This window comes from Symphalangus syndactylus, chromosome 13, assembly GCF_028878055.3.
Source record: "Symphalangus syndactylus isolate Jambi chromosome 13, NHGRI_mSymSyn1-v2.1_pri, whole genome shotgun sequence".
Classification (NCBI taxonomy): domain Eukaryota; kingdom Metazoa; phylum Chordata; class Mammalia; order Primates; family Hylobatidae; genus Symphalangus; species Symphalangus syndactylus.
In genome coordinates this window covers 42,207,772-42,223,806 of record NC_072435.2, presented here as the reverse complement: position 1 = coordinate 42,223,806, position 16,035 = coordinate 42,207,772, and the positions used below count along the sequence as shown (strand labels likewise).

At 47.2% G+C, this 16,035-nt stretch overlaps 1 protein-coding gene across 7 annotated transcripts in view; it reads right to left on the bottom strand.

The window, feature by feature from the left end:
- Window positions 1-1,939: 1,939 nt before the first annotated feature.
- The window catches only part of TPM4 (tropomyosin 4), a 35,909-nt gene continuing 21,813 nt past the window's right edge, over window positions 1,940-16,035 (bottom strand). For 4 of the 7 annotated variants that reach the window (XM_055239189.1, XM_055239187.1, XM_055239190.2 and 1 more), the window contains 4 exons: window positions 15,838-15,913; window positions 11,318-11,380; window positions 11,163-11,232; window positions 1,940-3,683 (listed from right to left, as the gene is read on the bottom strand). In XM_055239189.1, coding sequence (XP_055095164.1) covers window positions 3,601-3,683; window positions 11,163-11,232; window positions 11,318-11,380; window positions 15,838-15,913 — 292 coding nt within the window. In that variant the 3' untranslated portion in view covers window positions 1,940-3,600. Of the gene's footprint in view, window positions 3,684-9,397; window positions 9,679-11,162; window positions 11,233-11,317; window positions 11,381-15,837; window positions 15,914-16,035 lie in introns of those variants that run through there. The other 3 variants (XM_055239188.2, XM_055239191.2, XM_055239192.2) reach the window with 2 other exon arrangements.

The following is a 16,035-nucleotide window of genomic DNA, read 5'->3' as shown; positions in this document are numbered from 1 at the left end:
GATTACAAGCGTGAGCCACAGCGCCCAGCTTGTTATTTTTTCGATAACAGGAAGTTGTCTGCAGACTCCATTAATGTTTTAAAGGCCTTCATTTCTTTCTGATTCACTGCCTCCCCTCCTCAAAAGAAGATCTTGAGGCAAAATATCAAAATTCAGGTAGTGAAACTGTAGTGGTCTTTGACACTGTTCTAAGTTCTCTGCCATCCAGCGAGCTACATTTTAAGATTACTTCCTTCGAATCACTTCTTCCCTCGTATTCCATGGCAACCCGTACTGAATTATTGAAACCTTTTCCTAACTGGGCTTCCTGCCTCAGTCCACCCCAATGCTAGACCTTCTCGAAGATGAATGCTAAGTGAATTTTCCTAATGTATTGCTTGACTTGTTTCCTCCAGTCTTTTTTTTTCTTCTTAGATGGAGTCTTGCTCTGTCACCCAGTCTGGAGTGCAGTGGTTTGATCTTGGCTCACTGCAACCTCCGCCTCCTGGGTTCAAGTGATTCTCCTGCCTCAGCCTCCCGAGTAGCTGGGATTACAGGTGCATGCCACCATGCCCGGTTAATTTTTTGTATTTTTAGTAGAGATGGGGTTTCACCCTGTTAGCCAGGATGGTCTTGATCTCCTGACCTCGTGATCCACCCGTCTTAGCCTCTCAAAGTGCTGGGATTACAGATGTGAGCCACCGCACCCGGCCTCTTCCAATCTTTTTAGTCTTTATTTTTGGAGACAGTCTTGCTCTGTTGCCTAGGCTGAAGTGTAGTGGCATGATCTCAGCTCACTGCAACCTCCACCTCCTGGGTTCAAGTGATTCTCCTGCCTCAGCCTCCTGAGTAGCTGGGATTACAGGTGTGCACCCAGCTCATTTTTGTATTTTTAGTAGAGACGGGGTTTCACCCTGTTGCCCAGGCTGGTCTTGAACTCCTGAGCTCAAATGATCCACCTGCCTCAGCCTCCCAAAGTGCTGGGATTACAGGCGTGAGCCACCGCACCCGGCCTCCTCTAGTCTTTAGTGGCTCTCCACTCCTGACTAAATTAAGTTCAGGCTGTCATCAGTGTGGGCTCAGCCTACCTTCCAGCTTTTCTGCTTCTGCTTTGCTTTATTTATTTACTTATTTTGAGACAGGGTCTTGCTCAAAGACGGTCCCCCAGGCTGGAGTGCACTGGCCAGTCATAGCTCACTGCATCCTCTGCCTCCTGGGCTCAAGCGATCCTTCTTCCTCAGCCTCTAGAGTAGCTGGGACTTATAGGCACGTGCCACTACACCCCACTAATTTGTGTGTGTGTGTTTGAGACAGAGTCCCGCCCCGTCACCCAGGCTGGAGTGCAGTGGCGCAATCTCGGCTCACCACAACCTCTGCCTCCCGGGTAGCTGGGATTATAGGTATGCACCACCATGCCCAGCTCATTTTTGTGTTTTTAGTAGAGATGGGGTTTCACAATGTTGGCCAGGCTGGTCCTGAACTCCTGGCCCTAAGCGGTCCGCCTGCCTCGGCCTCCCAAAGTGCTGGGATTACAGGTGTAATTTGGCCACTGCACCTGGCCAAATTTTTGTTATTTTTTGTAGACTCACTATGGGTCTCACTATGGTGCCCATTGCTGGTCTGCTTTCCTTTATATGTGTAACTTAGAAAGCCTTAGCCAGGCAGGCCTTCCTAACTCAGACAACAGAGACGATCTTCCCTGCTCTTATCTCTTAAAATCCTACTCATTCTTCACAGCCTGGCTCAGGCAGGGTAGGGGATAAGGAAGGCCAGGGGTTTTCAAGTGACCGAGGCTGAGTGCTCTCGGGCTGTAACATCCTTGTATCATGAAGTCACAGTATAAAGCAAATAGATAACCTTGTCGACATTCTTGGCTGTGTCATTTTCCCTTTCCATCCCTTTAACATTTGTTGAACCAAAATGCTCTGTGTACCCCCACACATTCTAAAATTCACACAAATTGTAGTTTATGTAAAAATTTATTTGACCAAAATGTAGAAAAAGTGATACTATTACATATGATACAGTTGCAAGAATCTAAAGTAAAGTGTGGATTTTATTCCATTGCACAATTTGCTAGTGTATTTCCTGGGTAGTGTGGTGCTGAATAAATAGGAGTGGGGTGGTAGGGTGGGGTGGGTAAGGGATTCAGATAAGCCAGAAGCAGGGTGATTTTTAGTCGGAATTGTAAACTTTAGTCAGCCCCCACACGCTGCTGGGGAATGTGGAATGTTCCAGCTCTGAGATGTTAACTGAGAAAAGAGAAGTCAAACAAAGCCGATACGTGCAGCCCTGTCTACAGAATCCTTCATTATCCAGTTTAATCAGGAGTTTCTTGGTCTTTTATTAACTTGGTCCCAAAGAAGAAATTCCAAGTCCTAGATAAGTAAATCTTCAATTTGCTATTCCCTGAAGTATGGAAATGAAGTCGGGCCAAGTTTTAATCTCTGCTGCCAGAGAGGCCCTTTCTGCTAATGGATAAAAACTCTTTTGCTCAACTTAGTAATGACTTGTAGTCTTTTGGATATGGCTGATCTGAATTGGACTGAACTCCACCATATTCCTGCTGAGTGGATCATTACTGGAATGAGACATTTGCTCTTCAGAGAACAACTTAATTTTTATTTTTTCTTGAGATGGAGTCTCACTCTGTCGACCAGGCTGGAGTGCAGTGGTGCGATCTCGGCTCACTGCAATCTCTACTTCCTGGGTTCAAGCGATCCTCCTGCCTCAGCCTCCTGAGTAGCTGGGACTACAGGCAGGCGTCACCATAATTTTTGTATTTTTAGTAGAGGCATGGTTTCACCATGTTGGCTGGGCTGGTCTCGAACTCCTGACCTCAAGTGATCTGGCCTCCCAAAGTGTTGGGATTACAAGCGAAAGCCACCGCGCCCGGCCAGAGAACAACTTTAGAATGAAGGAAATATGCAAAAGAACATCACATCAAGGATCTATTAATTACCATCTATGAATTACTATGTGTGGGTAATTATGACTATTTCCCAAGCATTCTACATTGACTGCTTGAGAGGATGTTTGTTCTGCATGCTGGAGAGTGGAGAAGGGCCAGGATTCTTACGTTAATCTATCTGTGGGTTATGACTTACCACAATAGCCACCCCTGGCCCCCACCAGCCCTTTTATTGGCTCTGGATGGAAAATCCCTACCCATGTGATGGTCCTTGGTCTCTCCTATAGTTTGACCAACAGGTGACCCAAAAGGTTATGGTTTTCAGCATTTTAATTATATCCACGACTAGATACTGGGTTCTGTATTCTTCAAAGTGTGGGGCTGCCTATTCTCCCAGGAACAAAATGGCCTCCGTCTTAAGAAAGTATGCTTACTAGGAAATACCCTGCCTACCTTAGGAATAAATGCAACTTAAGGAAAAAATAAGAGAGCTGAAAAAGCTGGTGCCATTTGAAAAAAAAAAAGGGAAGGAATGAGATTTAACTGGTGCTCAAAGCTTCTCCGATACAAAATATTTGGTCATGTATTCATAATTTGCTTGACATTTCAGCAAAGCGAAGATGGCAATAACAAAAGGAACTTCTTACAAGAGAAGAGAAAGACCCACGGAGCTCTGGAGTTTCTGTTGGAACAAGACTCTTCTGTTTTGCTTATATACAGTTAAGTTCGTTTAGTGTCTGATCCAGTGTCTGATGTAAGCCCACATTCTCTTCTTTGGCCTGGGCAAGTTTCTCTGATGAGGATTAAGAGTAGGGGGAAAGATAAATTAATAAGCATATTTGTTAAATGAAAGAAAAAAAGATTTCTTTTTTTTTTTCTTCTTGAGACAGGGTCTCACTGTCTCCAGGCTGGAGTGCAGTGGCACGATCTTGGCTCAATGCAACCTCCCCCTCCCAGGCTCAAGCAATTCTCCTGCCTCAGCCTCCCGAGTAGTTGGGATTACAGGTCCGTGCCACCACTGCCCAGCTAATTTTTGTATTCTTAGTAGAGAAGGGGTTTCACCATGTTAGCCAGGCTGGTCTCGAACTCTTGACTTCAAGTGATCCACCCACCTCAGCCTCCTAAAGTGCTGGGATTACAGGTGTGAGCCACCATGCCCAGCACCCCCCCGCCCCCTCAAAACATTTCTAAACCTGAAACTGCCAGGGTGAAAGTCACAACAGAGAAAGTACTTTTTTTTTTGAGACAGGGTCTCACTCTGTTGTCCAGGCTGAAGTGCAGTGGCGTAATCACGAATCACTGCAGCCTTGACTTCCCTGGGCTCAGGGCATCCTCCCACCTCAGCCTCCCGCGTAGCTGGGACTGCAGGTGCGTGCCACCACCTGGCCAATGTTTGCATTTTTTCTAGAGACAGGGTCTCACCATGTTACCCAGGCTGGTCTTGAGCTCCTGGGCTCAAGGAACCCGTCTGCTCAGCCTCCCAAAGTGCTGGGATTACAGGTAGGTTATAGCCACCACGCCTGCCCAGTACTTTGTATTTTTAATTACAGCAGAACATCACAGAATACTAAGGAACAAGCAGCAAATTTGGGAGTCATAGTTGTAAGATAAAATGCAGGGTGCCCAGTTAAATTGAATTTCAGATAAACCACAAATAATATTTTAGTGTAAGTATATCCCAAATGTTGCATAAGACGTACTTATGCATGAGATATACTTAGCGATTAAAAGATTATTCATTGCTTATCTGAAATTCAGATTTAAGTTGGTGTCCTGTATTTTTCCTTGTCAACTCTGGTAACCCTTGAGTCAGAATACCTGAACTGAAGCTCCAGTTGTATCACTGAAGTAAGCATCTAACCTTCCTAGGTCTGTTTTCCCCATCTGTCAAATGGGGGTAACGATATCAATGTGTGGTGTGGGGGTTATGATGAGGAATAAATGAGAAATACTTCAGAACCTATGACGTGCTACATGAAGATAAGATTTCATTCCTAGATATGCGTGACTTAATATAAAGTTCCACCCAAGTGCTAGTTAATTAGCCCCTGAGCCTTTGATAGTTAAATCTAATCCTGTAACCCATCTTTCCTTCGGAACTTCAGGGAATGGCTGTTTAAGTTATACGCATAATTGTGTAACTGTCTATGTATCCAGGGGAATGGAGACAAACCCCAGGTAAATGCGAAATTTAAGCCATTCTATAGGCATGTTATTAAGTGACTGAGCTGATGAAACAATTTAAATTAAAAAAGAAAGAAAAAAGACGCCATTTAGAGCTATGCGTGACAGAGCACGAGAGAGAACTTAGTTTGCAGTAAGTGACGGCTGATAAGGGACAAGGCCAAGACTCATTAAAATGCTGGGGGAAAGCAAAATGCCTCATAAAATGTGATATAATCAGCCTGGAAATTTACAGAAAGAAAAAAGACTGCAGAAGATGGCAGCCTTTCTTATTTATTTATTTTTAAACCGGGTCTTGCTCTGTTGCCTAGGCTGGAGTGCAGTGGCATGATCATAGCTCACTGCAGCCTTGACCTCCTAGGCTCAAGTGATCCGCCTACCTCAGCCTCCCAAGTAGCTGGGACTACAAGTGCATGCCACTACACCCAGCCAATTCTTGTATTTTTAGTAGAGATGAGGTTTCGCCATGTTGCCCAAGCTGGTTTCATGCAATCCACCCACCCTCAGCCTCCCAAAGTGCTGGGATTACTGGCATGAGACACCATGGATCCTTGATGTAAGGAGTTGAAGACTAGCCTGGCCAACATGGCAAAACCCATCTCTACTAAAAATACAAAAAATTAGCCAGGTGTGGTGGTGCACACCTGTAATCCCAGCTACTCAGGAGGCTGAGGCAGAAGAATCACTGGAACCCGGGAGGTGGAGGTTGCAGTGAGCTGAGATTGCGTCACTGCACTCCAGCCTGGGTGACAGAGTGGGACTCCATCAGACACACACACACACACACACACACACACACACACACACACACGTCAAGTGACCATGACCTGGGAGGATTCCATCAGACAGATCAGTGACCTGGGCCTATCCAGTCTGGGTAAGTAGATGTTAAATGAATGCTGACTATGTTGTATGAGCCAGTTTCTCCATTATCTCATTTAATCCTCATAATAGAGATATCACCTTTATTCTGCAGAAAACCTAAGCAGCTTGTCACGTTGGCACGGTTAAAGTAGTAGAGCTAGGATTTTAAACCCTGGTCTCTTTATTTTTTTTTAATTAAAAAATTTTTTAAAAATAAAATATTATTATGAATAATTTTAGAGATGGGGTCTTGCCATGTTGCCCAGGTTGGTCTCAAACTCCTGAGCTCAAGTGATCCGCCTGCCTTAGCCTCCCAAAATGCTGGGATTACAATTGTGAGCCACTGCACCGGGCCCTAAACCCTGGTCTCTTGACTACAAATCCTGATTTCGGTTCATCTTGTCACTCAGATGCCTTAGCATCTATTTTGTTATTAGGTCTGAGATAAAATGACTTTCCCTGAAAGTGTAAACTGCCCTTGAGAATCATGACAAGGCTCACAGACTATCAACAGATAGTGTAGACCTCCATAGGGGCTAATCTCTTTTCTTTTCTTTTTTTTTGAGGCGGAGTCTCACTCTGTCGCCCAGGCTGGAGTACAATGGTGCGACCTTGGCTCACTGCAAGCTCCGCTTCCCAGGTTCAAGTGATTGATTTTCCCACCTCAGCCTCCCCAGTAGCTGGGATTATAGGCCCCCATGACCACGTCCGGCTAATTTTTGCATTTTTAGTAGAGACAGGGTTTCACCATGTTGACTAGGTTGGTCCCGAACTTCTGACCTCAAGTGACCTGCCTGCCTTGGCCTCCCTAAGTGTTGGGATTACAGGCGTGAGCCACCGTGCCTGGCCATAGCACTAATCTCTGAAATTCCACTTATGTGCTTAGGTAGAATAACTGGATAGACAGGCTGCATAGTTACTTCAAAGGGTGGAGTCCAGAAATGCCTGGAAAAATTCCAGGGACAAACACACAGACTCCAAACAAAAACCAGCCCCCTACACAGTCTGTAATCTTTCCAAGGGCATATATATGGCAATGTGTGAGGGGAATGGTTTTTGCAGAAGTTCAGGATGGACGGCAGTTAGGAGCAGGGAGAGGCCAAGGGTGGAAAGGTGGAGGTGGTTTAGGGGAGGTGCATTTTGGAGGAATGAATGAATGGAGAAAGTAATGGGGACAGAGCTTCCCACCTGGACAAAAAAAATAGGATGAGGAATAACAATGGATACTGAAAATTCAGGATCTAGTTGGAGATTTTCATGCCATTTCCAGGTTCAAGGGGTAGTCTGGAAGATGTGGCTTGAACATCTAAATGTCAATTATCTGTGATAATTTGAGGTGGTAGTAGTGGTAGGATGCAGGGGAGAACCAGATGGACTATTTGAAATTTGGATTATCTTTGACAAATTGGTGTTTATGATCATTAGAAAAGCACAGCTTGGGCCGGGTGCAGTGGCTCACACCTGTAATCCTAGCACTTTGGGAGGCCGAGGCGGGTGGATCACCTGAGGTCAGGGGTTCGAAACCAGTCTGGCCAACATGGTGAAACCCCATCTCTACTAAAAAATACAAAATTAGCCAGGCATGGTGGTGCATGCCTGTAATCCCAGCCACTTGGGAGGCTGAGGCAGGAGAATTGCTTGAACCTGGGAGGCGGAGGTTGCAGTGAGCAGAGATGGTGCCACTGCACCCCAGCGTGGGCAACAAGAGTGAAACTCCGTCTCAAAAAGAAAAAAAAAAAAAGCAAAGCATAGCCCGGGCCGGGCACAGTGGCTCACGCCTTTAATCCCAGCACTTTGGGAAGCTGAGGTGGGTGGATCAGTTGAGGCCAGCAGTTTGAGACCAGCCTAGCTAACATGGTGAAACCCCGTTTCTGCTGAAAGTACAAAAATTAGCTGAGTGTGGTGGTGCGCGACTATAATTCCAGCTACTCGGGAGGCTGAGGCATGAGAATCACTTGAACCCAGGAGGCGGAGGTTGCAGTGAGCCAAGATGGCGCCACTGCACTCCAGCCCAGGCAACAGAGTGAGACCCTGTCTCGAAAAAAAAAAAAAAAAAAAAAAAGTGTGACCTTGTTTTCCCCATAACCCTCATGTAGGAAAAAGCATGACCTTCTAATACCCACAAGTCAACCTTAAGAGCTATTCTAAACTAAAGCAAGGTTCCTGTTATAACTAACTGAAATATGAATGGAGATTGGTGTTAGCGTCTCAGGCAATTTTGGAATTCGGGAAAGTATTCTGAATTCATTTCTTCTGACGTCACAGCACTTTCCCTGTTCATGGAGGCCCGTTCACTCCTTGTACAGTCAGTTTTCTAAGGGCAGGGTGTGGAGGTGAGCTTCCTCCCAGGACTGGGAGCTGGATGAACAGTGAAGCCACGGGAAGCCCCAGTCACCACAGTCACAGTGTAACACAGAGAAAAGACACAAGAAAAGGAGGAAATGGAGATCAAAATGTCATTGCTGCTATTTGAATCTGTAGCTCAAGCCCCATTCAAGGGGAGCCTCATTTTCGACAAAGTCTTGCTGGTTTTTCCAAATCCCTGTTGACTCTTAAGCTGCCTAAGCGGTTTATAAGGATGAGTCTCCATTCACGACAATTTCTATTTAAGGAAAAACCACTGGGGCTGGGCGCGGTGGCTCATGCCTGTAACTGCAGCACCCTGGGAGGGTGAGGAGGGCAGATTGCCTGAGCCCAGGGGTTCAAGACCAGCCTGGGCAACACAGTGAAACCCTCCCACTTCTACAAAAAGTACAAAAATGGCCGGGTGCGGTGGCTCATGCCTGTAATCCCTGCACTTTGGGTGGCCAAGGCAGGCAGATCACAAGGTCAGAAGTTCGAGACCAGCCTGGCCAACATGGTGAAACCCCCATCTCTACTAAAAATACAAAAAAAAAATTTAGCTGGGTGTGGTGGCACATGCCTGTAATCTCAGCTACTCGGGAGGCTGAGGCAGGAGAATTGCTTGAACCCAGGAGGCGGAGGTTGCAGTGAGCCGAGATTGCGCCACTGCACTCCAGCCTGGGTGACATAGCGAGACTCTGTCTCAAAAAAAAAAAAAAGTACAAATATTAGCCTTGTGTGGTGGTGCACACCTGTAGTTCCAGCTACTTGGGAGGTCGAGGTGGGAGGATAGCTTGAGCCTTGTAGGTGGAGGTTGCAGTGAACTATGATAGTGCCACTGCACTTCAGCCTGGGTGACAAAGCGAGACCCTGTCTCAAAACAAAAAAAAAACAAAAAAACTATTGGCCTGCAGATGCTGTTAGCTAACAGCGGTATCTGAGAGCACATGCCCAGCTCGCTTTTGTTTCTACGTCTTCAGAAAAGCATCCTGTAGGCATAATTTTCTTTTTGTAATAAGCTTTTCATTTGTGAGTGAGAGGCTAACAACCCACTTTGTGTTTCAGGCTATGGTTAAGGGCACGCAGCTACAGCTCAAAGGCAGCAAGTGGAGAAAATGAGAATGAGGGGGCATGAAGAGGAGGACTGCCCGTCTTTATTTCGGTTGTAGAGTCACAGACACATCAGAAGAAGGCTCTGACGTTCAAACCAGGAGGCAGGCCACCGGAGCTCCTAGCCACCGGAGCTCCTAGAAGCCCACAGGGGCATAGGAGGCACCACGTGAGAAGGACAGAGGGCAGCGACCTGGCTGCCTCTCAGAGAGAGGTCATGTCGTTGAGAGCGTGGTCCAGTTCCTCGCTGATAGCTTTGTACTTGAGCTTCTGAGCGTATAACTCATCTAGAGGGCGGAGGTCCCCAGGGAGACAGTTCAGAAGAAGTACAGGGGACAGAAGGCAAGGGTCGGAATGGAGTGCCACAGATGAACCACAAGAGGAAGAAAAAAAAACATGAGCAAACAAGCACAGACTAGGAGAAAGTTGTGTTCCATGTGAAACAGATGAAGAAAACCAAAAATCTATGGAGTGATCTCTAAGTGGTTTGAGGTTCTGCAGGGAGATTAGCCACAATGAAGCTTCAAAACAGTGGTAACCAGAAGTGACAGAGCTTCCCCCGACTAGTCCCCACCCCTCAGTTTATTTCGGATTTCCAATGACGTCACCCTGTCCAAAGGTCGTATTTTGGAATGGGGCATTTTCCCTTATATGGGAACCTCACTTCCCCAAAAACACATTGGAACACATGGTCTGAAGAATGTGTCCTTTCTGGGTGGAATGGGCAGTTTGGAAGATTCCATTTGAACCCCGAGATTCTGGAATTTCTGAGGCCGAATGTTAAACATTGGACCTCTTGAAGAAATTCTGGGAGATGTGGGCCCCAGACTTGCAGACTAGAGTCTTTATTGCAGTGCCTACATTTTCTGTATTTGTTTTTTTTTTTTTTTTTTTTAATACTATGATAAGCTTTGAGCTCCCTGGGACAGAGCTTCTGCAAAAATGCAAGGCATGTAAAAAAAAAAAATGCAAGGCATCTATCAGAAATGAGCAAACAGAAGGAAATTGTGAAGATTTTTTTTTTTTGAGACGGAGTCTGGCTCTGTTGCCCAGGCTGGAGAGCTGTGGCGTGATCTTGGCTCACTGCAACCTCTGCCTCCCGGGTTCAAGCGATTCTCCCTGCCTCAGCCTCCCCAGTAGCTGGGATTACAGGCGTGCACCACCACGTGCACCATGTTGGCCAGGTTAGTCTCAAACTCCTGATCTCAAGTGATCCGCCCGCCTTGGCCTCCCAAAGTGCTGGGATTACAGGCTTGAGCCACTGCACCCGGCCTGAGATTTTTTATTTATTATTACTATTTTTTTTAATCAGAGAGAGCCAAACTTGTTTCTCTATACTTGCTCATGGGACTAACTAAGCAGAGATATTTTACCTCCTGAAAGTGGCAATTCAATTAGCCAGGTGTGGTGGCGCACGCCTGTAGTCCCAGCTACCCGGGAGGCTGAGGCAGGAGAATCACTTGAACCTGGGAGGCGGAGGTTGCAGTGAGCCGAGATGGCGCCACTGCACTCCATCCAGCCTGGGAGACAGAGCCAGACTCCGTCTCAAGAAAAAAAAAAAAAAAAAAAAAAAGGCCAGTCAAGCCTGAATGATTTGCATTATCCTATTCCAGTGTTCCAGGACATCCAGATGTGACATCACTAAGTGCTTTACTCTCCTAAGGCAAACAAGGCCCAACCCACCCCCTCCACAAACATTCCCCAACTGTCCATGGATGTGTCCCGGAGGAGGAGGCAGGGCAAGGCAAACATTTAGATGGTAACCTCATACCTTCCAGGTCATCAATTGTCTTTTCCAGTTTTGCAACCGTTCTCTCTGCAAATTCAGCACGGGTCTCAGCCTAGATAAGAAGAAAGGAGTTACTATCATGGCTTCAAGACCAGCCCCAGGAGAAACCAGAGCTTGCTGGGTGCAACCACACTCACCTCTTTCAGTTTGTCAGACAGAAGTTTAATTTCTTCTTCATATTTGTCCTCCTTTTCAGAATACTGTGGGAGAAACCAAAACATTGCTTTAAGAAAAGGAGGCCCAGCTGGGCATGGTGGCTCATGGGAATCCTGGCACTTTGGGAGCCTGAGGCTGGATGATCACAAGGTCAGGAGTTCGAGACCAGCCTGGCCAACATGGTGAAACCCCGTCTCTACTAAAAACACAAAAATTAGCTGGGCGTGGTGGCACGCGCCTGTAGTCCCAGCTACTGGGGAGGCTGAGGCAGAAGACTCGCTCGAACCTGGGAGGTGGAGGTTGCAGTGAGCCAAGATCACGCCACTGCACTCCAACCTAGGTGACAGAGCAAGACTCCATCTCAAAAAAACAAACAGACAAAAAAACCAAAAAAAAAAAAGAAAGAAAGAAAAGGAGGGCTGGGTGTGGTGGCTCTCACCTGTGATTCGTGTTTTGGGGGACCATGGTGGGAGGATTACTTGAGCCCAGGAATTTGAGACCAACCTGGGTCACATAGTGAGACCCCGTCTCTACAAAGAATTTAAAAATTAGCCAGTCATGGTGGTGAGCACCTGTAGTCCCAGCTAATGGGGACGCTGAGGAGGGAAGATGGCTTGAACTCTGGAATTCAAGGCTGCAGAGAGCTCTGATTGGACCACTACACTCTAGCCTGGGTAACAGGGCAGGACCCCATCTCAAAAAAAAAGAAGGAAGAAGCATAAAAAGAAGTAAGCAGGCCAGGCACGGTGGCTCACGCCTGTAATCCCAGCACTCTGGGAGGCCAAGGCGGGTGGATCGCTTGAGGTCAGGAGTTCGAGACCAGCCTGGCCAACATGGCGAAACCCTGTCTTTACTAAAAATACAAAAATTAGCCAGGTATGGTGGTGGGTGCCTGTAATCCCAGCTACTCGGGAGGCTAAGGCATGAGAATTGCTTAAACCCAGGAGGTGGAGGCTGTAGTGAGCCCAGATGGCGCCACTGCACTCCAGCCTGGGCGACAGAGGGAGACTCCATCTCAAAAAGAAAAAAAAAAAAGTAGGTAGAGTAGAGGCAGGCACCTTTCCCCAGCAGAAGAAATATGTGTGAAATGCGGAGGATGTGGGGGAGAGTCCTCTAGGATGGTATTGATCAGAAGGCCTGAACTGATAACTTGAGATAAAAAGTATGGCGAAGAAAGGGGGAGATAACTGGGAATCTGTGTCACTCAAGGCCTCCTCTGTATTTCCAACCCCATTCTCCACCACCTTCCCCAGGGTGACAGGCACTCCCTGATCATAATCTGTGGACTCCTAAGTCCCAGTCCCTGTCCATGAATGCGCTCCTTAGCATGGAATGTTCCCCTCCCCATGATGACCCATCAGAAATTATACTTTTCTTTTCTTTCTTTTTTTTTTTTTTTCAGACAGAATCTTGCTCTGTTGCCCAGGCTGGAGTGCAGTGGTACGATCTCGGTTCACTGTGACTTGCGACTTCTGCCTCCTGGGCTGAAGCAATTCCCCTGACTCAGCCTCCCAAGTAGCTGGGCCTACAGGCGCCCACGACCACGCCCGGCTAATTTTTGTTATTTTTAGTAGAGATGGGGTTTTGCCATCATGGCCAGCCAGGCTGGTCTCGAACTCCTGACCTCAGGTGATCCGCCTGCCTCGGCCTCCCAATAATAACTAACACTTATTATTAGCTGCTTACCATGGGCCAGACATAGTCAATGGCATCACAGCCTGGTATCCGTAATCTCATTTTATAGGGGAGGAAAGGGTCGCAGAAAGGTGAAGTTATTATTTTGCCTAGGGTCACATGGCTATTAAGTGATCAAGTCATGACTGAAGCCTGACTCTGGAGTGCAGTGGGGCAATCTTGGCTCAGTGCAACCTCTGCCCTCCGGGCTCAAGTGATGCTCACACCTCAGCCTCCCGAGTAGCTGGGATCACAAGCATGCGCCACCGTGCCCGGCTAGTTTTTGTATTTTTGGTAGAGACGGGATCTCTCCATGCTGCCCAGGCTGGTCTCGAACTTCTGAGCTCAAGCGATCCTCCCGCCTCGGCTTTCTAAAGTGCTGGGATTACAGGCATGAGCCACCGTGCTGGATCTACAGCTGTTTTAAATGTCGCCTCCTTGGTGACACCGTTCACAATCTACCAAGGTCCCTCTATTGTATTCCCAAAGCACTTTGTGACTTTGTCAATCCCTTCCACTAGACTAGACTCTGAGCTCTTCAAGAGCAGATGCCAGGCAGGGCACAGTGGCTCATGCCTGTAATCCCAGCCCTTTGGGAGGCCAAGGTGGGTGGATCACTTGAGGTCAGGAGTTTGAGACCTGTCTGGCCAACATGGTGAAACCCCGTCTCTACTAAAAATACAAAAATTAGCTGGGCGTGGTGTGTGCGCCTGTATTCCCAGTTACTCAGGGGGCTGAGGCAGGAGAATTGCTTGAGCCTAGGAGGTGGAGGTTGCAGTGAGCCGAGATCGTGCCTCTGCACTCCAGCCTGGGCGACACAGCAAGGCTCCATCACAAAACAAAACAAAACAACAAAAAGCAGCTGCCGTATTAGTGGTGTTACATCTATCCCCCTGGCCCAGGGCAGTCTCTGGCACACACACACTGACTGCATTCATTCCTTACACATCTTAGTATCAGATATATGCCAGGGCTGGCACATATGGGAGACAGAGGCAGGTGGATCACTCGAGGCCAGGAGTTTAAGGTCAGCCTGGGCAACATGGTGAAACACCGTCTCTACTAACAAAAAAAAAAAGAAAGAAAAAAAATCACACACACACACACTACAGGTATATGCCAGGCACAACGCTAGTACTAGGGACACAACTCTGAACAAGACGACATGGTTCCTGTCCTTGCAACTTACAATCTAGCAAGGAAGGCATGAAATTAATGGAGTAACTATAATAAATGTAAGAAATCATAATGCCAACAAAAGTATAGACAGGGCTACACAGCAGAGAAATACCTAACCTAGATGAGAAATCAGAGAAGGCCTCTCAGAAGTGATGTTTAAGCAGAAGCTCAAAGGATGAACAGGAGGCCAGGCTCGGCGGCCCACGCCTGTAATCCCAGCACTTTGGGAGGCCGAGGTGGGAGGATCACTTGAGGCCAGGAGTTCAAGACCAGCCTGGCCAACGTGATGAAACCTCGTCTCTACCAAAAATTAGAAAAATTAGCCAGGCACGGTGGCCCATGCCTGTAATCCCAGCACTTTGGTAGGCTGAGGTGGGAGGATCACTTGAGGCCAGGAGTTTAATATCAGCCTGGGCAACATAGACTGTGCGCTACAAAAAAAAAAAAAATACAGTTTTGGAGTAGTGGCACATGCCTGCAAGTCCTAGCTACTCAGGAAGCTGAGGTGATAGGATTATTTAAGCCCAGGAGTTTGGGGCCTGCAGTGAGCTATGATCACACCACTACACTCCAGCCTGGGCAACAGAGCAAGATCTCATCTCTAGGCCAGGTGCAGTGGGTCATGCCTGTAATCCCAGCACTTTGGGAGGCCGAGGTGGGCAGATCACTTGAGATCAGGAGTTCAAGACCAGCCTGGCCAACATGGTGAAACCTCGTCTCTACCAAAAATTATAAAAATTAGCGTGTAATCGGGAGGCTGAGGTGGGAGAATTGCTTGAACTCGGGGGTCGAAGGCTGCAGTGAGCTGAGATCACGCCACTTCACTCCAGCCTGGATGACAGAGTGAGACCCTGTCTCAAAAAAAAAGAAAGAAAAAAAAAAGGCTAAATAGGGGTTTATCATGCAAAAGGAAAGCCACACCCAGCTGAGTGAATAGCAGGTGGTGGCTGAGGTGGGAGGATCACTTGAACCCGGGAGTTCAAGGCTGCAATGAACTATGATCATGCCACTGAATTCCAGCCTGGGCAACAGAGCAAGACTCTGTCTCAAAAAAAAAAAAAAAAAAAAAAAAAAAAAAAAAAAAAAAAAGTGGGGGGGGTGGAGGTGATGGGAGAACAAAGAATGTCTGTGAAACTGCAAAAGCAGGAGCAAGAATGAGGAAGAGAAGAGGCTGGGGAATTCATTGGGGCTCGGCCATGGAAGTGTGTCCTTTGTTCCTGATGTAGCTGCCACGTAGCGACTGCTTTGGGTGCTGTTTCAAACTAAAAAGCCCAGTTCCACCTCTGATCATTGCTATACCTTTGAGATGGTATTTGTGGAGGAACCAGGGGAATCAGGTGAGAGGGAGGCTCTGTATTTATTTATACGACTATGCTCAGATCTGGCTAAGAAGAGCCTCATGTTCTATCTCTATCCTCCTGAGATGGAGATCAAAGATGGTGCTCAGACCCCATGGAAGAGGACCCGAGAGTGTGCATGAGAAATCCAGCTCTTTCTGTAGGGGAAAAACCCTGGCTGCCAGGCACCAACGCTACTGTTAAATAAAGGTGAGATTCCCCATACCCTGACAGGCTCCTGCATCCCTCGGGAGAAGAAAAGAACAAAGTCCAGCAAGCCACTCTCCAGCTCAAGCCAACCACCAACCAACCTTTTCAGATGCAGCCTCCAGAGATTTCAGATTGTTAGTAACATTCTTGAGTTCTTCTTCCAGGTCACCACATTTTCTGCATAAAGACAAAGGATTTTTGTGTCTTATCTTCCCTTACAGCCGGCAACAATAGCAATTGCCCCTACAATAAATTTTCAAAAGGAGAAACCTACACAGCCCCCCCACGGAGGGGGGTGT